The sequence below is a fragment of the Lepus europaeus genome, chromosome 21 (genome assembly GCF_033115175.1).
Source record: "Lepus europaeus isolate LE1 chromosome 21, mLepTim1.pri, whole genome shotgun sequence".
Lineage (NCBI taxonomy): Eukaryota > Metazoa > Chordata > Mammalia > Lagomorpha > Leporidae > Lepus > Lepus europaeus.
This window is the reverse complement of record NC_084847.1, coordinates 53,366,591-53,391,890: the sequence shown is the minus strand read 5'-3', so window position 1 is coordinate 53,391,890 and position 25,300 is coordinate 53,366,591. Positions and strand designations below refer to the sequence as shown.

Below are 25,300 nucleotides of genomic sequence, written 5' to 3'. Positions count from 1 at the left end.
TTCCGTAGTTCTTCCTTCTGGGGCGCGCAGTTCGCATCCCGGAAAGCTCGCGAGATCTCCGTGTCCCCGCCCCCTTCCCATCAGGCCCTGTTCTCCCCGCCTTCGGCGCCCGGCCTTAGTTCTAGTTAGGGCCGCGCGGGCGGGAGTTTGCGGCTCCGGGCCTTGTTCTGTGGTTGGCGCAGGCGCAGCGCGAGTGGCGCGCGCCCGCCCATCCTCGGTCGCCCCACTTTCCCTCCCCGCCACCCCCGCCGTCTGCGGCCGGCTCGCTGAGCGCCCCCCGACCCCCGCGACCCCTCGCCCCCAGACCGAGCCTGCCTGGACGCGCGACCGACGGCCGCCGCCGCTCCCAGGTGGGGGAGGGGAGGCGGGGGCAGGGGCGCCCCGGGGCCGGCGCTGCCCGCGATGGCGGGGCCGGCGGCCGGCGGCTTGGGCGGGAGGGCGGCGGGCGCGCGGCGCCGGAGGAGTGGTCTGGGCTGGTGTCCGAGCCCCTGACCGGCTCCTCCCCGGCCCCCAGGCCCCCTCGGACCGCGCCATGGGTGACAGCGACGACGAGTACGATCGAAGGCGCAGGGACAAGTTTCGAAGGGAGCGCAGCGACTATGACCGTTCCCGCGAAAGGGACGAGAGGCGTCGAGGGGACGATTGGAATGATCGGTGAGACCCTCGCCCTGGGCTGGAACGCCGGCTCCCTGCTCGCTCCGGCCCCTCGTCGTGTGCCCGGGGCGGGGGTGGGGGCAGGTCGCTCGGTGGCCCGTGTGCTGGGGGGCGAAGCCCCGTGGAGAGGCCGTGCGTTGGGTTGATGGTGAGCTTTGCCTCGGGTGCCTCCGGGAAGTCGACCTGGGTGCAGAGGGGCGGCCAGACCGCTTCCCTGGCCACACTAAGGAGTCGGTTCATGGGGGCCGTTTTGCCTAAAACGCCGGGGGAGTTGCGTGGGCAGCGCCGTTGGGTTCACGGATTAGCTCCTGGTGAGCCTCCGGGGGTGTCTGGCTTTGGTGTCAAGTTAGATGGGACAGCACGCGTATGAGTCGATGGCGAGTGCATGGCGGTGGCTCTGTTTGGCAGCATTTCCATAGAGGGAGCGCGGAGTGACTTCTCCTAACGGTGTTCATTCACTGAGTGGAGTGCAGGAAAGGGGTTTAGGGGCTGATGTGGAGGTGTGGCCGGGTGAGCTGTCCCCCGGCTGCTCCACTTCCGATCCAGCTCCCCGCCGATGAGCCTGGAAGGCAGTGGGAGATGACCCGTGTGGGAGACAGGGTTCTGGATTCCCGGTGCCTGGCTTTGGCCTGGCTCAGTCCTGGGTGTTGTAGCCGTGTGGTGAGCAAGCCGGTGGATGGGAGATCCCTCTGTCTTCTGCCAGACCAGCCAGCAGGTCACCTTGTTTTGCTGGGTGTACTCACTCATTCATTCATTCACTCATTCATTCTCTAAGATTGATTTCTTTCGAAGGTAGAGCGACAGGGAAGGAGAAGCGGGAAAATCTTCCCTCTGGTTTATTCCTCAGATGACCACAGTGGCCAGAGCCGGGCCGTGCCCTCGAGTGAGCCAAGGGCTCAGACAGCAGCCGCTCCTCGGTATTTTCTGAGAAGGTCGGGAGACATTGTGATGAGATGATATCTCTTCCAGGCTTGTGGTCTGGAGCTTAGGGTGGGGAGCACAGCGCCCCTGGGCCCATGCCGCCGGTGTGCGTGCGTGAGAGATGGCGGTTCAGCTGGTTGCCAGGGCAGTGCTGGCGGGAGAGCTCGGACAAGTGACGCCGGCGGCCGCACTGGGCAGGTGGGTGGGACTTCCTGGATGGTGAGGAGTTGTGGATCCGGTGCTGGCTGCGGGAAGGAGCACGTGTTCCGGGGGCTTAGAGTGGTGGTTCTCAGTGTGCCCCAGGCCCCCGCGGGTCTGTGAGGTCACAATCACCTCTCTGGTGAAGCGGTTAAGCCTCTGGTTGGGATCCTTGGGTCCCATGTTCCGATGTTGGGGTCTCCGCTGCTCTCTCCCGCTAACGCACACCTTGGGAGGCAGCAGGTACTTGAGTCCCTGCCACCCAATCAGAGACCTGGATTACGTTCCTGGCTCCTTGCTGGCTGGCCCAGTTCCCGTTTTAGCAGGCATCGGGGGAGTGAACCAGCAGATGGGCAGCCTCTGTGTGGCTTTGCCTTTCAAACAGAAATAATTAAATAAACCTAAAGTGTTACTTTGTGTCATTGATGTCTGCACTGATGGTGGCAGCACTAAGGAACGCCATGATGCCAAAGTGTGGAAAAAGCCAGTGTCACTCAATGTCCTTGTCCTAAAGTTTAATAGAGCGGGCTTGACCTATGGCCTGGGAAGTGGCGGGCGCAGCGGCGTCCTGAGTGGGGGCACTCGGCCGGTGGCTTGGTCGCCATTCCCCGTGAGGAGTGACTGTCACCCTGGGTAGTTGGCAGGCATCTGTGTGAACTAAGAGCGGGGGAAGTGAACCTTCCTGTGAAGACAGACTTGGGGACGTGTGTGTGCCAGGGTGAGCTGGCCGGCTTCTGCGACAAGCTGATTCTCAGACTGCGTCCGGGGTGTGCAGCCCTGGAGGCCACCCCAGCACAGGGTGGAGTGTGCACTGACGGCCTTCCAGCCTGAGCCTGCGGCTGCCTTCGGGGAACAAAGGTGGAGTCTGGGGAGATGGGATCGGCAGGCTGTGTACTAGGTAGGTGACCGGGATTTATCAGGGCAGGCGGCTCGCAGCAGGTGTGTGCAGGCTGGAGCCCCTGCGGTTCCACAGCAGAGCTCGGGCCAAGTCTGATGGCCTCTGAACCGGGGAAGCCAGGGTGCAGCTGTTGCTTCAGGGTGGAAAGCCTAGGGCCAGAGAGGGGCTGCCGGAGTGAGGCCTGGAGTCCAGAGGCCAGCGCTGATGGCCAGAGCTGAGACCTGTGTGCTGGGCATGTGTAGCCTGCAGACCCCGGCCAGTCGCTGATGCGGGCCCACCCAGAGTCCCTTGCTGATCTCACCTCGAAACTCCCTCCCAGACAAACCCAAAATAGCACTTACCCAGGTTTCCACCGAGTGCGCCTGTGAGGCCAGATGTCTTTATGGTTTCCAACCAAAACATCACAACAGGTTGGATGTCGAAGTTACTTCTGTTAAGCCAGATCCGCTTTTCTCAATAAAATTGTACAGGGAAATCGTTTCTTTTGTAAAAACATGGACTTACTTTTGGATACAGTAAGCATGGCTAGCCACAGGCAGAAGGTCTGTGACGTCAGCAGTCTTTAAGCTCAAAAAGTATGCAAACCACTGGGTCCGGAGAAAGTGTTGTTGAGCTGGGGTGGAGGCGGCGGTGAGGGTGGAGAGGCGGGGACGGCAGGAGGCAGCGCTTTGAAGAGATCAGGTGTGTTGGACAGACGGGTGACCGGGACAGCGGGGCGAGGAGGGGAGAGACTGGGTGACCGGGACAGCGGGGCGAGGAGGGGAGAGACTGGGTGACCGGGACAGCGGGGCGAGGAGGGGAGAGACTGGGTGACCGGGACAGCGGGGCGAGGAGGGGAGAGACTGGGTGACCGGGACAGTGGGGCGAGGAGGGGAGAGACGGGCAGGGATGAGGGTGGGGTCCGGTCCTGTTGGGTGAGTTGAAGGGCCCAGGACTCCTTGGCGGGAGCTGGCGCGTGGGCAGCAAGAGACGGGGGTCTTTTTCGGTGTGTGTGTCTTGAGGCGTCCAGCCTGGTCTTGGCGTCCTGCGCCATTTCCTTCATGACGGTCGCTTGTTCTCGTCCCCAGGGAGTGGGACCGCAGCCGGGAGCGCCGCAGTCGGGGCGAGTACCGGGACTACGACCGGAATCGGCGCGAGCGCTTCTCTCCCCCGCGCCATGAGCTCAGCCCCCCGCAGAAGCGCATGCGACGCGACTGGTGAGCTGATGGCGTTTCCCTCTCTCCTGGCCTTGGCTCCACTACCTTCCACCTGCCGAAAGCGCCATTGCCTTTTCGCAGTCTCCCCTCGCCCTGGCCGTTTCTTTGTTCCCACGCGCCTGCCCCTGTGTGCTCTGGGGGACGGCCCCTTGTCTGACTTCCGTGTCCCCCGCCCTTAGGGATGAGCACAGCTCTGACCCATACCACAGTGGCTATGAGATGCCCTATGCTGGGGGGGGTGGGGGCCCAACTTATGGCCCCCCTCAGCCCTGGGGCCACCCAGACGTCCACATCATGCAGCACCATGTCCTGCCTATCCAGGCCAGGTAAAGACCGGAGGTTCCGGGTGCCCTGGGGCAGGGAGCCAGGGAGGGTCGGTGGCTGGAGCCTGGGAGGGCCCGAGGGCTGGGGGTGGGGGGGCTTGAGGTGGTGTCCCTGGTAGGCAGAGAAAGGGGCAGCTGGCTGCCGTGGCCCCGCACCCTCTTCCCCCCAACCAAGACTGGTGGCGGCCTCCAGGCTGGGCAGCATCGCGGAGATCGACCTGGGCGTGCCGCCGCCCGTGATGAAGACCTTCAAGGAGTTCCTCCTGTCGCTGGACGACTCTGTGGACGAGACGGAGGCCGTCAAGCGCTACAACGACTACAAGCTGGATTTCCGACGGCAGCAGATGCAGGACTTCTTCCTGGCCCACAAAGACGAGGAGTGGTCAGTGCCCCAGCCTCCCCGCCTCTCCCTGGCACGTCCCCCCGGCCCTGTCCTCTCCCCTGTGCACCCAGTCCCAAACTCAAACTCTCGGGGGTGGGGGAGGGGGAGTCTGACCGCATCGGCTGGTGGGACCTCCTCCTCCGGTGACTGCCGCAGCCCACCCCTGCCCGCCCTCCCCTCCCCGCTGTCCTTGGTCAGTGGGCCGCCGCCAGGCAGCTGGCCAGAGCCACCGGGCCCCTTGGGGGCCGCACACAGACTGCTTCCCCCCTTGCTGGTGTCGGGCCGTTGTCATTCCTGATCCTCAGGACCCTGTGTGGCTGTGGCATCCTCCCAAAAGCGACGAGTGACTCCAGCGAGAAAAGCAAAGATCTCAGGGTCGTTTGAGAGAAAAAGATTTTAATTTTTTTTCCTTTTTTTGTGGATGTTTTAATTTTAATCAACCATCTTTTCCCCCCTTCCTGCTCCCCCTCCTCCTCATCCTCTTTCTGCTCCTCCTCCTTGAAAAGAGCCAGAACTGGGAACCACACCCGCTCATCGTCGGAGCTCGGAGCAAACCCACCTCACCCCCACCATACCCAGCCCATACATGAGCCCCTGGGCTGAGCCGCGCTGCCCCGGCCAGGCAGACAGGCAGGGCTCCGCTGTGCACAATGCAGCGCGTTAGCTGAATGTGATCGCTCAGGCAGCCAGTCAGGCAGGGCCCCCCCGCGGAGTCCCGCAGGGGGGGCATCCGGGCCGGGCGCCCCAGCCAGGAGCCAGCCGGTGCCCGCCAGCCAGCATGGGCCCTGGGCACCGCTAGTTAAATCTTGAGCTCTGTTTGACCAAGCAGCCAAGGTAAAGATCCTGGAGGCGACGCCTGCGGCTTTCTCTCCTCCCACGGCCTCGTGCTTCTGTTCTGTCGCTGTCCCTTTCTCTGACTGCCTGGCCGCCTGTGTCCGTTGTGTCAGTCTCTCACTTCCTTTCATCCTCTCTGTCCCTGTTCTCGCTGCCTGCCTAACACTCACTTCTTTTCTGTCCCCCGGTTTGTCTGTCTGTCTGTCTTCCGTTGTTCCCTTTGTTTCCTATTTCTGACACTTTCTTCCTGTTTCCCACTCCTGCTCTCTTCTGGTGCCCCGTGTCCTGTTGGGAATGTTTTATTTCTCGTGCTCCGGCCCTCCTCTCTCTCCCGTGGGCAGCACCTGTGGCTCTGAGGGCGCGCCAGTCTGCCCCGCTGGTCTGCCCTGTCCCTTTTCCATCTTGCTTATCTTCCCCAGGGGGAGAGAGCTGTCCTGCCTTTTGGCTTTTCCTATCTGGTGCACTTGAGGTTTCCTTCTGTCTTCCACCTAGGGGTGGAGGGAGTTGGTGGGCGCAGCTCTGAACCACAGTAGTGTGGGGTTGGCAAGGAGAGGGAGGTTCCTCGGGGCCTGCTGTTGCCGTAGTCTTCCTGTCCGTAGCTTTGGGAAACGACCCTAAATGTGAAGTTAGAGTTTCCCGGAGACAGCGCGATAAATCGGCCGGTGCAGCCCTGGGCGCCCCGTAGCCATTGTCTGCCAGTCCAGAGCTCTCGGTTCCTGCCTCCCCAGTCTGCAGAGCACAGCCCCTGCTTCCCCTTGGGGTGATGACAGTGCTGGGTATGAGAGGATGGGGGCTATGCCCTGGCTGTCCTGGGCCCCTCCCCACATCCAGGCCCTGGCCTCTGCTGACTGTCACGGCCCTCCTGCCCCCCGCCCCCAGGTTTCGCTCTAAGTACCACCCAGACGAGGTGGGGAAGCGGCGGCAGGAGGCCCGGGGGGCCCTGCAGAACAGGCTGAGGGTGTTCCTGTCCCTCATGGAGAGTGGCTGGTTCGATCACCTCCTCCTGGACATCGACAAGGCGGACGCCATCGTCAAGATGCTAGACGCAGGTGTGTGGTTCGGCAGGGGTCGTCTGGTGGGCGGCGTCTCGGGTGGGAAACGGAAGCAGGCTCACGGAAGCCGGGGCCTTTGGGCTGTGGCCTCTGCTTGGTTGGTAGCTGTGATAAAAATGGAAGGCGGCACAGAGAACGACCTGCGCATCCTGGAGCAGGAGGAGGAGGAGGAGCAGGCGGGGAAGGCCGGGGAGGCCGGCAAGAAGGAAGAGGGCCGGGCCGGGCCGGGGCCCGGGGACGGAGAGCGCAAGGCCGGGGACAAGGACGACAAGAAGGAGGACGGCAAGCAGGTGCGAGTGGCGTACCTCCCGGGGGCTGGGGCCGGGTCTGCCAGGGCAGGGGAGGTGACCCTGTGGCTCCACTGTGGAGGGGACACGGACAGCCTTGTCTCTTCCCTAGGCGGAGAATGACAGCTCCAATGATGACAAAGCGAAGAAACCCGAGGGTGACGGAGACAAGGACGAGAAGAAGGAAGACTTGGAGAAGGACACCAAGAAGGTGAGGCGGGTGCTGGCTGTGGGGGGGGCAGCGCTCAGGGCGAGGCCCGGCCCCTGACGCGCCCCGGGCCGTGGCTCCCACAGAGCAGCAAGAAGCGGAGCCGCAAGCACAGCGGGGACGACAGCCTGGACGAAGGCAGCGCGTCCGAGTCGGAGTCGGAGTCCGAGAGCGGCCAGGCCGACGAGGAGAAGGAGGAGGCGGGTAGGCTTCGTCTGCCGCCCAGCGGGGAGGGGCGAGGTGGTGGAGTCCACGGGAGGGTGCCGCAGCCAGAGTGAGGCTGGGGGGGCAGGAACGGCTCGTCCTCCGGCGATGAGCGCCCACTGAGCCTTGGCCTTCCTGCCTAGAAGAAGCTCTTAAGGACAAGGAGAAGCCGAAGGAGGAGGAGCGGGAGAAGCCGAAGGAGGCCGCGGGGCTGGAGTGCAAGCCCCGGCCCCTGCACAAGACCTGCTCCCTCTTCATGCGCAACATCGCCCCCAACATCTCCCGGGCGGAGATCATCTCTGTGAGTCGGGGGGAGGGGCCCGATGGCGCTGAGGCATCCCAGGGCCTCATATGCAGCCTGAAGCCCTCTGGGAGGGGGCACGGAGGATGGGGGGGGGTTGGTCGAGGAGGAAGGGAATCCACGGGTCACTCAAGGGGTCTCTGTCGCTCTGCTTCTCGCAGCTTTGTAAAAGATACCCCGGCTTCATGCGTGTGGCCCTGTCGGAGCCCCAGCCTGAGCGGAGGTAAGAGACGGGACACGCTGGGGCGGCCTCGGGGCCAGCGCCACCTCCACCCCCAGTACTGTGCTGATGGTTTCCTCCTGGGTAGGTTTTTCCGCCGTGGCTGGGTGACATTTGACCGCAGCGTTAACATCAAGGAGATCTGTTGGAACCTGCAGAATATCCGAGTGAGTGCCAGCAGGTGGCACTGCTGGGGGGGGGAGTGCCCTTCCGCGGCTTCCTGCTCCTCTGTGTGTTCCGCTGGGCTCTGGGGCTGTTGCCGCGCACGAGTCAGTCTGACCCGTCCTAAGCTGGCCGTCTCGGCACTGGCGCTCAGCAGGGCCCGTGTGTCCTTGCAGCTCCGGGAGTGTGAGCTGAGCCCTGGCGTGAACAGAGACCTGACCCGGCGTGTCCGCAACATCAACGGCATCACCCAGCACAAGCAGATAGTGCGCAACGACATCAAGCTGGCCGCCAAGCTGATCCACACGCTGGACGACAGGACCCAGCTCTGGGCCGCGGAGCCTGGGACGGCCCCTGTGCCCGCAGTCAGTGACACCCCGTGGGACTGTCTCAAGTCAGCTGCTGAGGGCTGCGCTGTAGGATTGGCCCTTTGACCCCCCCCCCTCCTGCCTGGGTAGCAGCCCCCGCCCCACCCCCAGCTTCCTGTAGAGCAGGTTGAGGACAAGGTTAGCAGCTGGAGCCGGTGAGCTTGGCCACCCCAGGGCTTCCTCTGGCTCACCTGCCCCTCCCCTCCCTCCCTCCAGAGCCTGCCCTCACAAAACCCCATCTTGAAGAATATCACCGACTACCTAATTGAGGAAGTGAGCGCAGAGGAAGAGGAGCTGCTGGGGAGCAGTGGGGGGCCCCCTCCGGAGGAGCCCCCTAAGGAAGGGAACCCGGCGGAGATCAGCGTGGAACGAGATGAGAAGCTGATCAAGGTGCCAGCCGCAGCGGGCGCGGGGCATGGCGGGCGCGGCCTAGGCAGGCGTGGAGGCCAATGACCTCTCGTTGCCCTTAGGTTTTGGACAAGCTGCTCCTCTACTTGCGCATCGTGCACTCCATGGACTACTACAACACTTGCGAGTACCCCAATGAGGACGAGATGCCCAACCGCTGTGGCATCATCCACGTGCGGGGGCCCATGCCACCGAACCGGATCAGTCATGGGGAAGGTGAGCCCCCTCGAGTCCCCACGCCGCCCCACCCCGCCCCGGCGCCCGGCGCCCTTCCCAGCCTGTGCTCCTGTCCCTGGCCCAGTGCTGGAGTGGCAGAAGACCTTTGAGGAGAAGCTGACCCCGCTGCTGAGCGTGCGCGAGTCGCTGTCTGAGGAAGAGGCCCAGAAGATGGGCCGCAAGGACCCCGAGCAAGAAGTGGAGAAGTTTGTCACGTCCAACACCCAGGAGCTGGGCAAGGATAAGTGGCTGTGTCCTCTGAGCGGCAAGAAGTTCAAGGTCTGGGGTTTGGGAAACTGGCGAGCTGGCCGGTGGGGGGGCGGGCAGGCAGAGCGCCCCCTGCGGGCCGGGACCTGGCCAGCAGCCAGGCTGGAGGGGTGCTGTCCCCCCCCCCCCCCCCGGGTGGGTCTGGGAGTGAGGGAACCCACTCTGCCGTGTCCCAACCTCCTCCCCCCAGGGCCCCGAGTTTGTGCGCAAACACATCTTCAACAAGCACGCCGAGAAGATCGAGGAGGTCAAGAAGGAGGTGGCGTTCTTCAACAATTTCCTCACCGACGCCAAGCGCCCCGCTCTGCCCGAGATCAAGCCCGCTCAGCCGCCCGGTCCCGCCCAGAGTAAGATACGATCCGTGAGGGTCTGCCGCGGGGGTCCTCCCAGCTGTCCAGGGGCTCGGTTCTCCTTAATCTTCATCCCCTGAGACACCCCCCCCCCCGCAGTAATTCATGTTCCTGTCCGTGTTGTACTCCCCCCAGGCCTGACGCCGGGACTGCCCTACCCGCACCAGACCCCCCAGGGCCTGCTGCCCTACGGTCAGCCCCGGCCCCCCATCCTGGGCTACGGCGGTAAGTGCCGGAGGGCGACGCGGGGCTGGTGGTCGGGAGCGCGGAGAAGGCAGGCTGACGTCTCAGCGTCTCTCCGCAGCTGGTGCTGTCCGCCCTGCAGTCCCCACCGGGGGCCCTCCGTACCCCCACGCCCCATACGGTGCTGGCCGAGGGAACTATGACGCCTTCCGCGGCCAGGGAGGCTACCCCGGGAAACCCCGAAACAGGTGAGCCGAGTCGCGAGGCTGCCTGGACGCCTGGACTCCCGTCAGGGCGCGCCCCGCCTCATCTCCTGTCTGTCCTCCCAGGATGGTGCGGGGAGACCCAAGGGCCATCGTCGAGTACCGTGACCTGGACGCCCCCGATGACGTGGATTTCTTCTGAGCTGCCCGCCCCGTCCTGACTGTCCGCCCCTGCAGCTCTGAGGTTTTTTTTTTTACATTCAGTCCGACTGCCAGTAAAAGCACTTCCTCGTGACTTCCGCCTCGGCGTGCTTCCTCCCGGATCTTCCCGGGCCGGGCCCCTCAGTCCAGGCCGCGCCGCGCCTCCGGGGCGGAGTCCCGGCTGGTGTAGCACAGGTTGTAGAAGGAGCGGGGGTCGAAGGCCGCGGGCACCTCTCGCCAGCCCACCCACCCGGCAGCCTGCAGCTCCGCGGGGCTCTTTGGAGCGCCCCAGCAGTGCGGGTCCAACACCAGGACGTGGGCTTCCGTGCCTGGCCCCAGGCACACTCCCAGCAGGGCCTTGGCGCGGGCGTCCGCGTCTCCCCCGACCATGACGGGGCCCCCTCCTCCTGCGAAGTGGGAGTAGAGTCTCTCCAGCTCCCCCTCAAGTCCCGCGCCACGGGGCACGTGGCACAGGCGCCCCTGAGGCCCACCGAAGTGCTGGAGGCACAGGCTGGCCTCTACGCAGCCGATCCAGTCCCGGGAGCCGCGGAAGCCGGGGGGCTTGTCGCCCATGTCCTCCAGGGCCGCCTGCAGGGCGCGCAGCCCGGGCACGCCCGCGGGCTGGCCGAGCGGCCAGGAGCACAGCGTCTGCAGAGTGCGGTAGCCGCAGCCCCAGCCGCGGTCGTCCAGCCCGTCGCAGCCGTAGTGGTAGTAGAGATAGTGGCCCGAGACGACGGCCAGGCGGCCGGGGCCGCAGCATGGCGGGGCCAGGCCCCGGTGCACGTCCCGCAGCGGCTCCAGGGCCGGCGGCGGCCGAGGCAGGCGCGTCCTTCCGGCGGCGCGGGGACAGCTCCACGGAGAACCCCGGGCCGCGGGCGAGGTGCGGGAGCGCCGGGCGCGCGGCACCACGGGAACGCGCCCACAATGCACCGCGGGGCCCGCTCGCCTCACCGCGCAGGCGCGAGCCCCGCCCCGCGGAGCCCGCTAGCGGGGTCGCCCGGCGTCCGCCCCCGCCCCCGCAGTCGCGCGCACTCACGTGGCTGTTAACGGTTTATTGGCAGCCCGACAGGGGCGAAGGCACCGCGGGGGTGGGGGGCTCGGCCCGACGCATGCAGGGGACGGGGGGCGCAGGGTCTGGGGCGCGTCTGTTCTAGCCCAGCCCTGGTATAAATAGTATGTACAGCCGGGGCCGGCGGCGCGCGGGCGGGCCCCGCCGTCACAGGTCCGAGCAGCGGTCCTGCTTGCTGTAATGGTCGAACTGGTTCTTCCAGTGCACCATGTAGGAGCTCCAGCGGTGGAACTCCGCCTTCCACTGGCGCTCCGCCTCGTCCAGCGTGTCTGCGGCCGGGGCGCCCCGCGGGGCGCGGGGGATGCGGGGGCGCACGGCGTGGGGGGACGGGGCCGGAAGACGGGTGCGGAGGGGATCGGAAGGGATGAGAGGGGGAGGGTCCGCGGGGCGGTGGGGAAGAGAGAAGAGACAGAAATGATTGACAGTTATGGCCCTCCCCTGGGGAGTACTGGGTTCCCCCAGCATCAGGCTCAGGCTCCAAAGGCTGGTTTTATATCTAAAAAGAACACTGGCTTTTCCTTTTAAACCACGAAGGTGTGTGGGTTCCCTGAGATGGGCGACAGGTCACCGCCCCCGCCCCACTCCCGCCTTGTCCACTGGGAGCGAGACGGTTGGAGAGGGAGGGGGCGTTGATCCCTGAGTGGGGGGGCCTTCCCCACGGTCCGACCCTTCAGTAGCGGAGGGGCCCCGGAGCGGGGAGAGGCCGTGGTCACGGCCGCAGGAGCTGGGAAAGGAGGAGGAGGAGGAGGAGGGGCAGGGGGAGGCCGGGTCTGGGCCTTGGGGCGACCTCCCCGTGGGCGGGGCCTGAGCGGGTGCAGGGGGCCTCCGTGGCTGGGGGGAGAAGAGAGGGTTACACCCCGCGCTCCCCTCTCTCTCCGCGCCCCTGCCGTCCCTCCTCCTCCTCCTCCCGGCCCCGGCCCGTGGCCCCGCGTACCGGTGGCGCTGAGCAGTTTGGGCAGGAAGCGGTTCCAGAAAGCGCAGGCCTGGGCGCGCAGCCCCCTCCGCACCTCCAGCGGCCGCAGGTTCAGGCTCACGTACTGCTGAGCCCCCGCCGTGTAGGGCGGCCACTGCGGGGCCTTGGCGTCTCGGGGCTCGTTCGGGTCCCTGCCCCGAGGAATGGGAAGGCTCAGCCTCCCGCAGGGCCGCCCCTCCAGGAGGCGAGAGGGCGCACGGCAGGAGCCGCGGCTCCTCCCAGCCTCCGGGCTCTGCAGCTCCGTGGAGCGCGCCTCGTCCTTGTCCTCTCCCTCGGCCCTCTCTCCGCGGCTCCAGCCCTGCCTTCTCCATTGTTTCTAGCATCCAGCCCTCCCGCGTGCCCCACGCCCCGTCCCCCCCCCCCCCACTCTTTGGGTACATCTTGGTTTCTCTCATTATCAATTCTGCTGCAATTGATGGAGCCGTATGCAACCAGTCTCTTCCTGTGAAGGTCACGGCCACTTTGGGTTAACAGCTGGACAGGTGGACGGGTGTGAGTGTAGCCGGGCTGACGGTCACCACTGAGCAACCTCACGCACCCTGCATTCATATTCCCAGCCTCCTGCCCCGGCCACTGTCCCTTTTTGGACCTTACCTCCCCACCCCCCCACCCCCACCACAGCCACGCTTGCCTCCCATCCCGAAGGCCCCCCGCCCACCAGCGATGCTGACCCTGTGCGTGCAAAGTTGGCCCAGTATCTCATCAATCTCTGGGCAAAGATCCTCTCTTCCTCGGTGTAGTTCAGCGAGGGTTCCAAGGGCAGCCCGAAGATAAACTCGATCTCGTAGCCGTGGGGCACGCCCATCCAGAGCGGCCAGGAGAGCGTGGAAGCCCGGTGCTCAAAGACGTAGGCATAGACCCGGGCGCCCTGGGCGGCCAGTCGCCCAGCCAGCTGGGCCATGGGGCACACGACGTTGTGGTCGCCCACCACGTCGCTCAGGGCATCCCTCAGCCGGGCCGGGTCCTCAGGGTGCAGCCAGTCTGTGTAATGCAGGACCACGGCCTCGGCCGCCAGGTCGCTGGCCTGGGGGACCCCGACCCGCACCCCAGCCAGGAACTGGGCCCGGCTGATGAGAGATTCGTTGTCTTTGCTGAAGCCCGGGGCCCCGTAAACCAGAAAATAGGTACCCTCATCCTTCACCACACCCACCAGCACCTGGTGACAGACAGATGGGCGGACAGAAACAGAGAGCCAGAGACACGGGCAGTTACAGACTCAGAACCGTGCAGGAGAGCATGAGGAGGGGGGCAGGGCTGCAGAGGCAGTACACCCAGGGGCCCTGTCCTCGCCGCCCCTCCCATCACCCCGGAACCTGAGCCCTGGGACCCAGAAGCCTGGACCCCCTGGGGGTGGGTCTGGAGGAGCCTGCATGCTGGGTCCCCATCCCTGGGGAAGGGAGGGAGGAGAGGGGATGGGTGGTGAGCCCCCCCCCCACCCCGCCCCAGTCACCTGCAGGCCCTGGAAGTCTCCGGCGTTGATGAGCGCCTCGGGGGTGTCACTAAGGAAGTCTCCGTCCACCACGGGCACGAAGGAAAAGCGGAAGATGCTTTCTTGGGGCAGCACGTGCCACTCATGGTCCACCAGGTCCTGAGCCGGCCGTGTCCGCAGGCAGGCCACCAGCTCTGTGTCGTTGCCACCGGCGCCGCCTGGGGGGCAGCCTACCAGGCGGGCCAGCAGCGTGGCCCTGCGGCGGGCCTCTCCCACGCCCACCGTGGCCCAGGGCCCGTTGGGGGCGCCACTCTGCAGCACGGCCCGGTGGAACAGGCCCCGGCTGGGCGGGGACAGCAGGTGCAGGCCCACCGAGGCGGCGCCCGCGCTCTCCCCAAACAGCGTCACTGACGCTGGGTCCCCTCCAAAGGCTGCCACATTCTCCTGCACCCATTGCAGCGCCAGCCTCTGATCCAGCAGGCCCACATTGCCCGGGGCCTCTCGGCTGCCCGGCAGGGCCAGGAAACCAAAGGCTCCCACCCGGTAGTTCATGGACACCAGCACTGTGCCTTCGGCCTGGGCCAGGAAGCGGCCGTCGTACACGTCCAGGGAGGAGGCGCCGCTGTAGAAGCCGCCCCCGTAGATCCAGACCAGGACGGGCGTGGGTGACCGGGGCCGGGGGTATGGTGTCCACACATTGAGGTACAGACAGTCCTCGCTCAGCTCACGGTTGGGGTTCCACATCTCAGTGCCCTCAAAGCCGGGGTACAGGGTGTCCACGTATTGGTAGCAGACGCTCTGGAAGGCTGTGGCGTCCAGCACCCCGGCCCAGGGCCTCTTGGGCTCCGGGGGCAGAAAGCGCCGGGGGCCCACCGGTGGCTCCCCGAAGGGGATGCCCAGGAACGCGGAGACCGGGCCCCCGGGGGCTTTCAGACGGAGGCCGCGCAGCCGGCCCCCGCGAACCGTCACCAGCAGCTCCGGGTCCTCCCGGCCCTCAGCCCCTGCCCCTCCTCCCAGCAGCCAGAGGAGCAGAAAGGCCAGGGAGGGCGAGCGCAGGGGACCCCATGGGGGCCTCATGGCTGCCGGGGCAGGCGGCGACGTCTGCGGGGAGAAGGGAAGGCAGGAGTGAAGGCAGCAGATTAGGTAACAATCTCACCCAGGGGTTATCTCCCAGCCGCAGAGAAGGTGGGGCAGGCGTGCAAAGAGGAGGAGAGAAACCTAGCAAGGGCGGGAGCCGGGCTCCAGGGGCAAGGACGCGGGCAGGCAGGCAGGCAGGAGTGGGGCAGAGAGCAGGCGCACGCGCAAACGGAGACCAAACTGCTAGGCAGACCCTCCCCTGCCCCGCGGGGCCCGGCGCCCTCACCTCCTTCCCGGGACTCCGTGGACCCGGCCGGGCCCAGTGCGTGCAGTGCGGACACCAGAGGCCGCAGTCCACGCACAGGCCACACGACAGGGGCGGGGCCCTCACTGACGGGCGGCGCCGCTGGGCGAGCTTGCGTCGAGGCGCAGCCCGGGTCTCTCCTGGGGCTGGCCAAGGCCGGGGGCCCTGGGGGTGGGGTGGGCATTCAGGGCGTGGGTGTCCCAGGGTACCCGGGCACCTCAAATCCTGCCTGCCTGCTCCACGCCCTGCCCCGCCCTGCGCCGCCTGGCACCCGCCGGGTTCCGTCCACTGCACGCCCCCCAGCTCAGCCCCAGCCAAGCTTGGAGCTCGCCCGCCCTGGCCCCCCGCATCCGAGCCCCAGTCCCGAGTCCCGGGCTGCAGTGCGCGCCGCCACCAGCGGGGGGCAGTGGAGACCAAGCGAAGGACGGCGCTCCCGCCCGGAGCCCGGGAGCCGGGAGCCGGGGGCCGAGGCTGGGGGGCCTGGGGGCCGGCGGGCAGGGCGGCGGGCCCTAAAGGGCGAGTCGGGCCGCCTGCGCTCCCCGAGCGCCGGAGATCCCCGGCTGCAGAGGCAGGGGCGCTATTTCGGGGCGGCAGCTGCTGCGGTTCCGGCGCCTCCAGCCAAGGGATCAAAATTCCCCGGGTCGGAACTCCCCCCTCTCCCGGCGGTCACCCCTCGCCCAGCCTCTGCGCCCAGCGGGTGCTGCTGCCGCCGGAGATTAACTCGGAAACCCGAGCGGGGCTAATTATAACTCGGGGCTTCCGCCAAGCCTCCTCTTCCCCCGAACAGAGACGGGGGTCTCCGCAGGCGGGGGTCCTGGGCCTTGGCGGGGCGCTGCGCAGGGGCGCTGGGGTCGTAGCGCTCGTGTTGGGAGGGTGGGGGGGCCCTAGCCGGGCGCCAGGAGCCTGCGCAGCTCGGATTCTGCCCCAAACAGGGGGCGTCTGCCCGTGGCTCCAACCTGGGGGGCGCGGGGCGCACGGGGGTCCCCGCAGGCATCGCAGCGGAGAGGCGGCGGCCGGCCCGCGGGTCGTCGGTGAGCGCGCGCCGGCGCGGGACGAGTCGGGGATGGGCGCGCGGCGGCGGCGGCGGCGGCGGCGGCGGGGGGCGTCCCGCGTGGGGGCCTCGGTCCCGCGGGGGGCGCAGGGGGCCGCGGGCCGGGGCGGGGGCTCACCTGAGGCGGCCGGGCCGCGCCGGGAGCTGGAGGCGGCGAGGTTCCCCGGCGCAGGCTGAGCCGACTCTGACAGCCGCCGCCTGCGGCCCCCCGCACACACACCCTCCGGGCCGCGGCGCCCCCGCCCGCCCCCGCCCCCGGCTCCGCCCCCGCCCCTCCCGCCGCCCCGGCCCCCGCCCCTCGGGGCCGGGACCCCGCGGCCTGGACGCCGACGGACAGACAGACCGGAGTGACGGACGCGACCCGGGGCCGCGCCGCGGCGGGGCGGGCGCGCACGCGACAGCAGGCGGGCAGAGCGCGCCCAGCGGGCGGACGGACGGACGGACGGCGACGGCCGCGGCGCGCCAACGTGAGGCCGAGGACCCCCGAGTGTCCGGGTGGCCCCCGTGGGCAGGTGACCTGGGACGCCGCTGGGGGCGCGGGACACCGGTGGGTGTAGAGTCGTGGAGCGGGTCGCAGCGTGGAAATTAGGGGGTCCCCCGGAGCGGGGAGGAAGGGGTGACCCGGGGACACCCAGGGAGGCCATCGCAGGGGCGCGCGCAGAGCTGCGGGCGAGGCCTCGCTCCGCCGCCGCAGTGGAAACTTCCGGAAGCCCCGCGGGTGGGCTCGCGCCGGTCCCTTGACAGGTCGGACTTTCGTCACGAGGGTCCAGCCGAGCCATGACATCACCAGGCCAGGCTTTCATTGGCTGCGCCGGCCGTCAGGTGGGAGCGGCCAGGCGCCGGCGGCCCCCAGCCCGCTCCGAGGGGCCGGCGCCGCACCGACCCCCGTGCCCCGCCCTCCAGGGGTCGCCCCCGCTTGGGGACCGGGGATGCCGCGGCGCCGGCCCCACGCCCGAGGTGGCCGTGGCCACCGTGAGCCGCGCGGTGCCCATGCGCGTTCGCCGCGCCACAGCCCCTGCTCTCCCCCGGGGGGCCTGGCTCGCGAGCCCGCGGGCCGAAGCGGTAGAAGAGCGGCCGACGCGGACGAGCCCCGGGGCGTGCGTGCGCGCGCGTGCGGCGATGCGGGGCGCTGCGTGCGGCGAGCGCGCGCGCGCACGCTCGCCCTAGCCACCGCGCTGACCGCTGCGCCTTGGGCGCCAGTCCGTGGCGGCTAAGGAGCGGGGGTGCGGGGTCTCTCGTGGAGTCTCGCGGAGGGTGCGGGGTTCCCCCCGGTTCCCGGCTCTCCAAGCCAGGCGCGCTCTCCACCAGCCCGTCCGCCCGCCCCGCTGGAGGCGGCCCCGCAGGCCTGGACACCCGCGCTTGGTCCGCGCTCCGTTAGCAGGCGGCGGCCGCTAGGTGGCACCAGAGGCGGCGGCTCTGGGCCCCGAGACCCGCGCGGGCTAGGGGGCGTCGGGGCGGTGGACCCTCGCCCTCCCTTCCCCACGTCCCCTGCCCGGACTCCGAGGCATCCCACGTCTGCCCTTGGGCGTCCTGGCCCTGCTGGTTGAGGTCGCCCCACTGGTCAGACCGGGCGCCCTGGACCAGCTCCCTGAAGGGCAGGCAGGGGGGCTGTGGCTGGGGGCCAGCGGGTTGGACAGTGGGTGTTGGGACCGGGCTCATCAGAGGATTGCCGTGGGGAGCGAGGAGGCCTCGGGGAGCCATGGAGAGCAGGGGACTGGGCAGGCCGACCTGGAGGAAGGGAGGGGGCTGGGGTCCACGAGGGTGTCCTGCTCCTGCAGGGGCCTCTTGGAGTCCTGGGGGGCGGGGGAGAAGGGAGGAGCTGTTGGAAGTCCCGCCCAGTCGACCCTCTTTTAGGCAGCTGCGAGCCGGCTGGAGCGGCAGGTGCATCTTCAGCTGTTTGTCTCCAGATTGTTTGAGAACGAAAAATCTGCTCTTAGAGAGTTTCCAATGAGCAGTGCCAGGATGAAGGGTGCGGGTGTGGGGAGATCCCCAGGGCGCTGGCGGGGGCTCCCGAGGGGATTGGATGTGTCAGCGTGGGGGCTGATGTGTTTGGTGTTGGGGGAGGCAAGGTCCCTGGGCAGTCCCCTGAGTGCCACACGAGGGAAAATGTTGGACAAAGTGCTCCCGAGGTTAGACTTAACACAGCCCTCCCGGGGAGCCCTGGGCTGTGTGAGGTCCTCAGGAGTACAGGGTGTGCATGGTGCTTGGGACCCCCGCACGGCATACCTGAGCACCCGGTTTGAGTTCCGGCTCCCCTTCTGATACGGTGTCCAGCTAATGGACACCCTCGGGGGCAGCAGATGTCACAGCAAATACTTGGGTCCCTGCCTCGGCCATCCATGTGGGAGACCCAAATTGAGCTCTGGGCTCCTGGCTTTGACCTAGCCCAACCCTGCCTGTTGTGGGCATTTGGGGAGTGAACCAGCAGTTGGAAGATCTCTCTCTCTCTCTCTCTTTTTCAGGTAAGATGAAAAGAAAAAAAAAAAAAAAAGAAAAGAAAAGAACTAGCTGGAAGACCTGGCTGAGGATTTGAGCCTGGTCATAGAAGTGGATAGAATTTCCAGGAACGGTCCCTGTGTTCTGACCTTGACTGTCTCCCCAATCTTTGTCCACACGGGCACCTCTCCTGGCTGTCTGTGACTCTCCCAGCGTCTCCTCTCCAGGTGTCGCTATAGGGACATCTTTGCTTTCCCTGTGTTTGTCCAGGGGTTGGTCCTTGCTTTCTCCACCAATGCAGAGAACACCCCCTCTTTTCTCCTATTTCACCACCGTGGTGAGCATAGGGAACCCCCACTTCTCTTTGGTCCTTGCTCCACCCCAGCTAACAAAAGGGCTTCTCATTTCCTGTGCTCATTGATTAAGATGCTGCTCAGGAGCAGATGTGCAGCCTCTTTGTTTATTTTTTAAGATTTTATTTATTTATTTGAGAGGTAGAGTTGTAGACACACACAGAGAGAGGTCTTCCATCCGCTGGTTCACTCCCCAAATGGCCACAATGGCCAGAGCTGGGCCCATCCGAAGCCAGGAGCCAGGAGCTTCTTCCAGGTTTCCCATGCAGGTGCAGGGGCCCAAGGACTTGGGCCATCTTCTGTTGCTTTCCCAGGCCATAGCAGAGTGCTGGATCGGAAGAGGAGCAGCAGGGACTTGAACCGGCGCCCATATAGGCAGAGGCTTAGCCCACTGCGCAGCAGTGCCTGCTGCTGAGCCGCCTCTTGGACATGTGGGTCTCACGTCGGGATTTGAGTCCCAGCTCTCCTTCCGAATCCAGCTTCCTGCTCACGCCCACCCAGGGAGGAGGTGGGTGATGGCTGCAGTACTGGCGCCCCTGCCGCCTGCCTGGCTTCGGCTGGCCCAACCCTGGCTGTTGGAGGCGTCTGGGGGAGTCAACCCATGTTTGTCCCTTGCTCTGCTTTTCAACTAAAATGAAAAAAGAAAAAAGAAAACAGGATTCAATTTGGCTGTGTGAGACACAACGCAACAATAGGAATTGACGATGTAACGGGTGTTTCTCTCACATAAAGGAGACCCAGAGGTTGGCCATGCCGGATTGGTGCTGTGCTGTGCCGGGCACCAGGTTCCTTTACCCAGAATTCTCTTTGTTTGTTTTGACAGGCAGAGTCGACAGTGAGAGAGAGAGACAGAGAGAAAGGTCTTCCTTTTTGCCGTTGGTTCACCCTCCAATGGCCGCTGCGGCCGGTGAATCTCGCTGATCTGAAGCCAGGAGCCAGGTGCTTCTCCTGGTCTCCCATGCGGGTGCAGGGCCCAAGGACTTGGGCCATCCTCCACTGCCTTCCCGGGCCATAGCAGAGAGCTGGCCTGGAAGAGGGGCAACCGGGATAGAATCCGGCGCCCCTGACCGGGACTAGAACCCGGTGTGTCGGCGCCGCAAGGCGGAGGATCAGCCTGTTAAGCCACGCGCCAGCCCCAGAATTCTCTTTGAAGATTTATTTATTTACTTGAAAGGCACAGTTCCAGAAAGAGAGAGAGATGGTCCATCTGCTGGTTCACTCATCAAATGTCCGAAATGGCTGGGACGTGGCCAGGCTGACCCCAGGAGTCTGGAACTCCACCTGGGTCCCCACGAGTGAACTAGTTGTAGGTGTTGTGTTCGTGTAGGTTATATGCAAAGGCTACATCATTTGTGTAAGGGATTTGCACATCGGTGGATTTTGGTGTCCATGGGGGACTTGGAACCCCCCTTCCCGCCTCCATGGGTACCTAGGGACTGACTTCTGCATCTTACTGCTCCACCATCTGCAGTGTGTGGCTGCCACTACATGGTGTAAGGTGGCGGCTGGAGCAGCAGCCATCACATTTGCGTTCCAGCCAGCCGGAAGGAGGGAGGGCTGAAGAGGGACATTGCTTTCCACCCCACTAAGGACATTTCCTGGAAATCTTAGAGTTACATCCTGCTTGCTGAAACATAATCTGAACGTTAGAACTGACCGTTTGGCAGTGGAGTGTGTGTTTTGGATGGCGTGAACCCAGCTAAAGTTTGTCCTGATTTCAGGCCGGAGGGGGAGCAGGACCGCGGGTTGGCCTCTGCCTGCCAAACTCTAAGATACCGCTCTGGCCTCAGTGCATGAATGAAACCTTTCGGTGGGCGCACGGCACGGCAGCTGATGCAGCTTGGGAGCTGGCATCGTGGCGCAGCAGGTAAAGCCACTGCCTGCAGTGCCGGCATCCCGTATGGGTGCTGGTTCGAGTCCCAGCTGCTCCACTTCTGAACCAGCTCCCTGCTAATGGCCTGGGAGAGCAGCATAAGATGGCCCAAGTTCATGGGCCCCTGCACCCCCACAGGAGACCCGGAAGAAGCTCCTGGCTCCTGGCTTCAGCCTGGCCCAGTCCTGGCCATTGCAGTCATAAGTCCTTGGGTCCCAGCTGCCCACGTGGGAGCCCTGGAAGGAGCTCCTGGCTCCTAGCTGCCCCTGCCCCTGGCTTCTGGCCTGCCCTGGGGAGTGAGCCAGGAGGTGGACAATCTCTCTCTCCCTCTTTTAAATAAAAAGAAAGTAAATAAAGATTTCGGATCTATCAACTTGCCCCTGCTCGCACGCCTCACTGCTCAGGAGTTTAGGGCAGTGGTTAGGACACCCACACCCCGCATCTGGGTGCCGGGGTTCCAGCCCCACCTCCACTTCTGAGTCCAGCTTCCTGGGGGTGATGGCTCAGGGAGCCAGGTTCCTGCCACGCGTGTGGGAGGCCTGGATTGAGTTCCCAGCTCCCGGCCCTGGCTGGAATGCGCATTTAGGGAGCAAACCAGAGCCTGGGCTCTGGCCTGGGTGGTCCCTGCCTGAGCCTGGGGGTACCTGGGGAGGCACGGGAACCCCCTTAGGCGGGCGGAGTTGGCAGCAGGCACCGGGAGGACCCCCTCCTCCCTCTTTCCCAGGGTTTCCTGGGTCCCCTGCTGGTCCCAGCTGTGTCATTTCCCACGGGAGGGGGCGTGTCCCCTCGGGGCTCCTCTGTCCTGTCGACGCCTCTTCCTCCTCTGCTGATGTTGTGGGTGTCACACCATGGCCCCCGGAGGCTCTCACTTTCTCACCACCGCTGTGTTGACTGCGCTGGGCCGTTCCCAGGGTGTCACGCAGCCGCCTGGCTTTCTGAGGCTGTTTTCTAGCGGGGGGTGGGGAGGCGGGGGGCAGGGCCCTGTGCTCGGGTTCGTTCTGCCCAGGGGTTCTGCCCAGGGGTTCTGCAGGTCCTGATCCCTGCCACTGAACTGAGCTCCAAGTCACCCCCGATCCCACCACCCACTTGGCGGCAGGAGCCTTTGGGAATCCTGACCCCACACACAGCCCTGGCCCGCTGCCCGCTGAGGTCCCGAGGTCCCGCCAAACCCTGACGAGGGTTTCGGTTTACACATTAGCTAGGCGTCTTGGGTGACTTCTTGGGAACAGCTGGTGGCCCAGGGGGTGCGATCAGTGTTTGACACCCAGGGAGCTCCTGAGAATGTTCCCAGCCGCTCCTGGCTGGCGCACTGGTGGCAGGTGGCCGAGTGACAGCCACGCCGGAAGCGCAGGGTCCTTATCCTTACGTGACCCTGGCTGTGCTCCCCAGGGACACCGAGTCTGGGACTGAGGGGACAGTGCCGATGTGGGGAGGACCTCCTGGATTCCCCTGCTCGGCCCAGGGATGGCGAGGGTGCCAGCTGTGGCCCCTCGGTGAGCGTCCCGGTGTGGGGCAGCAGCCCCGCCCTGAGCACTTTGTACCTCCCTGAGCTCCGGCTTGCCGCTCGGCCCTGGGGCAGGTCCTGCTGCCACCGCATGTCACCCGCAGGAAAGCAAAACTGATACTGACAGCCGATGACTGCGTCCGGGAAGCTGCAAACCTTGGACCTGGACTTTGGATGAGAACTGCGGAAGAGTTACAGCCAGGGCGGGGGGACAGGCAGAGGGGTCTTCTGTTTGCTGGTTCACTCCCCAGAGGGCCGCCATGACCAAGGCTAGGCCAGGAGCTTCTTCCCCGCCTCCCATGTGGGTGCAGGGTCCCAACCACTTGGCCGTCTCCTGCTGATTTCCCAGGCCATAGCAGAGAGCTGGATCGGAAGTGGAGCAGCTGGGACTCGAACTGGTGTCCTTATGGGATGCCGGCACTGCAGGTGGAGGCTTAGCCCACTATGCCACAGTGCCAGCCCCTAAGTTCTGTTTTATTTATCTGAACAGTTGATGAATTCCTAAAATCCAAAACGTATAAAGTGGACGTGTCCTCGGCCTGTTTCATGTCTGCCGGTCCAGGACTGTGTATCTGTCAGTGGACGGTGCTCTGCCCCCAGCTCTGCTTTTTACAGAAACTGCCGCACCCTGGCCACGACCTTGGCCTGCCCTGCCCTTTTCTTTTCTTTTCTTTTTTTTTTTTTATTCTATTTCTCGGAGGGAGAATTCCAGGTTGGTAAAGGGACTTCCTCATTCTTCACTGACTCTCGTTATGAAATGCCGCACGCTGCGTGAAGACAGCAGGACTGGACTTGTTCTCACGGAGGGACTGGCAGTTGCTGGCTATTACAGACCTGGGCCATGTGGGGTGGGCACCTGGCCTGGGATGCCCGGGTCCCACACCGGAGTCACGGCTCTTCTCCCCATCCCTGCTTCCTGTTGGCGCAGACCCTGGGAGACAGCCAAAGTCATCGGGTTCCTGCTGCCCACGTGGGAGACCTGGGTTGGGTTCCTGGCTCAACTCCAGCCCCAGCCCCAGCCCCAGCCCAGGCCAATGAGGGTATTGGCTGAGTTAACCTGTGGAAACTCTCTCTCTCTCTCTGTGGCTCTGGGTTTAAAAAGAACAATAAGTAGCAACTGTTCAGGCGTAGGCTACTTGAGGCAGTGCCAACAGCTGTGCGAGTAACAAACTGACAAAGATGTGGAAGGGCGTGAGAGGCCGGCGCCAGGACCCTGGAAAACTCTGACACCTTCCTAGGAAGATAGGAGGTTGTGGGGCTCCGTGGTGCCCGAGGCCGGGCGCCTGCCCAGGGGAGGCTGGGAGAGGAACTCGCCTTTCTCCCTGGCTGGTTTTGAAGTTCCGCACAAGCAGGAAGCAAGGGTCAGCCAGAGCCATGGATTCAGTCTAAGTGCTGGAGGCAACTGGAACCCCACACACAGACCACACCCGCGGCAGAGGATGGAACCAGGAACTTAAGGACTTTTATCTTTAAAGCTAAGTCAATTAAAAAAAATTTTTTTAATGTATTTGGAAGGCAGAGTTATATATACGGGCTGGATGGGGAGGGGGAGACAGAGAGAGAGAGAGAAATCCATCTTCCGTCCACTGGCTCACTCCCCAAATGGCTGCAATGGCCAGGGCTGGGCCAGACAAAAGCCAGGAGCTTCTTCTGGGTCTCCCACGTGGGTGTAGGGGCCCGAGCACTTGGGCCATCTTCTACTGCTTTCCCCGGTCATTAGCAGGGAGCTGGATCAGAAGTGGAGCAGCCGGGACTTGAACTGATGCCTATAGGGGATGCCGGCACAGAGGCTCAGATCCCTGCTGCACAACACTGGCTCCGGCACAGGGGAGGGGAGGGGTGGGGAGGGGGGCGGGGCTCCTACCAGCTGGCTTGCTCCCGTAATGCCCAGCACTACGGAGACTGGGTCCCAGCTGAAGCCAGGAGCCGGGAACTTGATCCAGGTGTGCCACGGCCAATTACTTGGGCCATCACCACCGCCTCCCATTAGCAGGCAGCTGCAGCAGGGGCCACGGCTGGGCTTCAGACCCAGGCCCTCTGCTGTGGGACGCGAGCGTCTTAACCACTAGGCCGGATATGCAGCCCTGCTCTTGTTTAAGGAACAACTTTACCAACCAGAAAGCAAGCAAACAAAAGCAAGGGTTTGGAAGCAGCAACGTGGGTGACCCTGGACCTGGTGGGGAGCCTGCCCGCCCTGCCCGTGCAGAGGGTTGAGAGCAGGGTGCACCATGCCCCCCCAAGGACCCCTCAACCTGACTGCTGGCAGGCCGGGAGCCCCAGGCACTTCCCCACCCCCCAGCTCCCAGGTAAACAGTTCCCGGGTGCGCCCAGGCCCCTTAGGACCACCTGGGAAGCTACCGTCGCCTACGTGACCTTCAAGCTGATTGGAGACGCACAGCGGCCCCGATACAGCTTTATCCTATAGAATCAGTGTTGCCCTGATTTAGCTATGCCCCCTCTGCCTGCCCTTTAAAAAGTGTGCGTGGTCGTTCATGAAGCGGACCTGTCCCCCCCCCCCCCCCCCGAGCTGCCCCCTGGTGGGTCACCTGGGCGGGCTGGGGTTGGCAGCACCTCCTGATGTCCAGACGAGGAAGTTCGCGGCATCTCCCTGACCCACCAGCGTTTTGCTGAACCTTAAGAAGAGTGCTTTGGGTGAGCCGGAGTTCCTTTTTTTTTTTTTTTTTTTTTTTGACAGGCAGAGTAGACAGTGAGAGAGACAGAGAAAGGTCTTCCTTTGCTGTTGGTTCACCCTCCAATGGCCGCCGTGGCCGGTGCGCTGCGGCCGGCGCACCGCGCTGATCCGATGGCAGGAGCCAGGTGCTTCTCCTGGTCTCCCATGGGGTGCAGGGCCCAAGCACTTGGGCCATCCTCCACTGCACTCCCTGGCCACAGCAGAGAGCTGGCCTGGAAGAGGGGCAACCGGGACAGAATCCGGCGCCCCGACCGGGACTAGAACCCGGTGTGCCGGTGCCGCTAGGCGGAGGATTAGCCTATTGAGCTGCGGCGCTGGCCAGGAGTTCCTTTTATGCCATCTGGGGAACGTGTGAGGAATGTTTGCACAAGCTTTCTTGAGATTTTCTTAAACTCGTAAATCCATAAAAGATGGTGTTCATCGCTCTGGTTCACCGTGAGCGTCTCATCTCAGAAGATAAGCCCCATGCTTATGTTTATGGGGCTGTTGGTTCTTACTGGAAT

General features: G+C 64.9%; 3 protein-coding genes across 9 annotated transcripts; 1 reads left to right on the top strand and 2 right to left on the bottom strand.

Moving 5' to 3' along the window:
- Positions 1 to 260: 260 nt before the first annotated feature.
- Positions 261 to 10,125, top strand: SRRT (serrate, RNA effector molecule). Of its 7 annotated transcripts, none has more exons than XM_062179661.1 (20): positions 261 to 350; positions 515 to 654; positions 3,739 to 3,867; positions 4,047 to 4,193; positions 4,384 to 4,572; positions 6,286 to 6,455; positions 6,564 to 6,748; positions 6,858 to 6,956; positions 7,040 to 7,157; positions 7,304 to 7,458; positions 7,620 to 7,681; positions 7,767 to 7,845; positions 8,017 to 8,205; positions 8,425 to 8,598; positions 8,679 to 8,832; positions 8,918 to 9,111; positions 9,290 to 9,446; positions 9,585 to 9,674; positions 9,754 to 9,880; positions 9,962 to 10,125. In XM_062179661.1, the coding sequence occupies exons 2-20, from the start codon at positions 533 to 535 to the stop codon at positions 10,035 to 10,037; spliced, it is 2,616 nt and encodes an 871-aa protein (XP_062035645.1). In that variant the 5' UTR covers positions 261 to 350; positions 515 to 532; the 3' UTR covers positions 10,038 to 10,125. The 7 variants fall into 7 exon arrangements, with proteins under 7 accessions (XP_062035645.1, XP_062035643.1, XP_062035644.1 ...); XM_062179659.1 differs by having other exon boundaries at positions 9,573 to 9,674; XM_062179660.1 differs by having other exon boundaries at positions 7,301 to 7,458.
- On the bottom strand, positions 10,108 to 11,147 carry UFSP1 (UFM1 specific peptidase 1 (inactive)). Its single transcript, XM_062180120.1, has 2 exons — positions 11,118 to 11,147; positions 10,108 to 11,020 (listed from the first exon to the last, which is right to left on the bottom strand). Exons 1-2 carry the CDS (start codon positions 11,145 to 11,147, stop codon positions 10,178 to 10,180), a joined length of 873 nt encoding a protein of 290 aa, XP_062036104.1. The 3' UTR covers positions 10,108 to 10,177.
- Positions 11,081 to 14,950, bottom strand: ACHE (acetylcholinesterase (Yt blood group)). The gene is made up of 5 exons (XM_062179663.1): positions 14,871 to 14,950; positions 13,529 to 14,608; positions 12,750 to 13,234; positions 12,040 to 12,209; positions 11,081 to 11,374 (listed from the first exon to the last, which is right to left on the bottom strand). The coding sequence occupies exons 2-5, from the start codon at positions 14,582 to 14,584 to the stop codon at positions 11,253 to 11,255; spliced, it is 1,833 nt and encodes a 610-aa protein (XP_062035647.1). The 5' UTR covers positions 14,585 to 14,608; positions 14,871 to 14,950; the 3' UTR covers positions 11,081 to 11,252.
- Between the last annotated feature and the right edge of the window lie 10,350 nt (positions 14,951 to 25,300).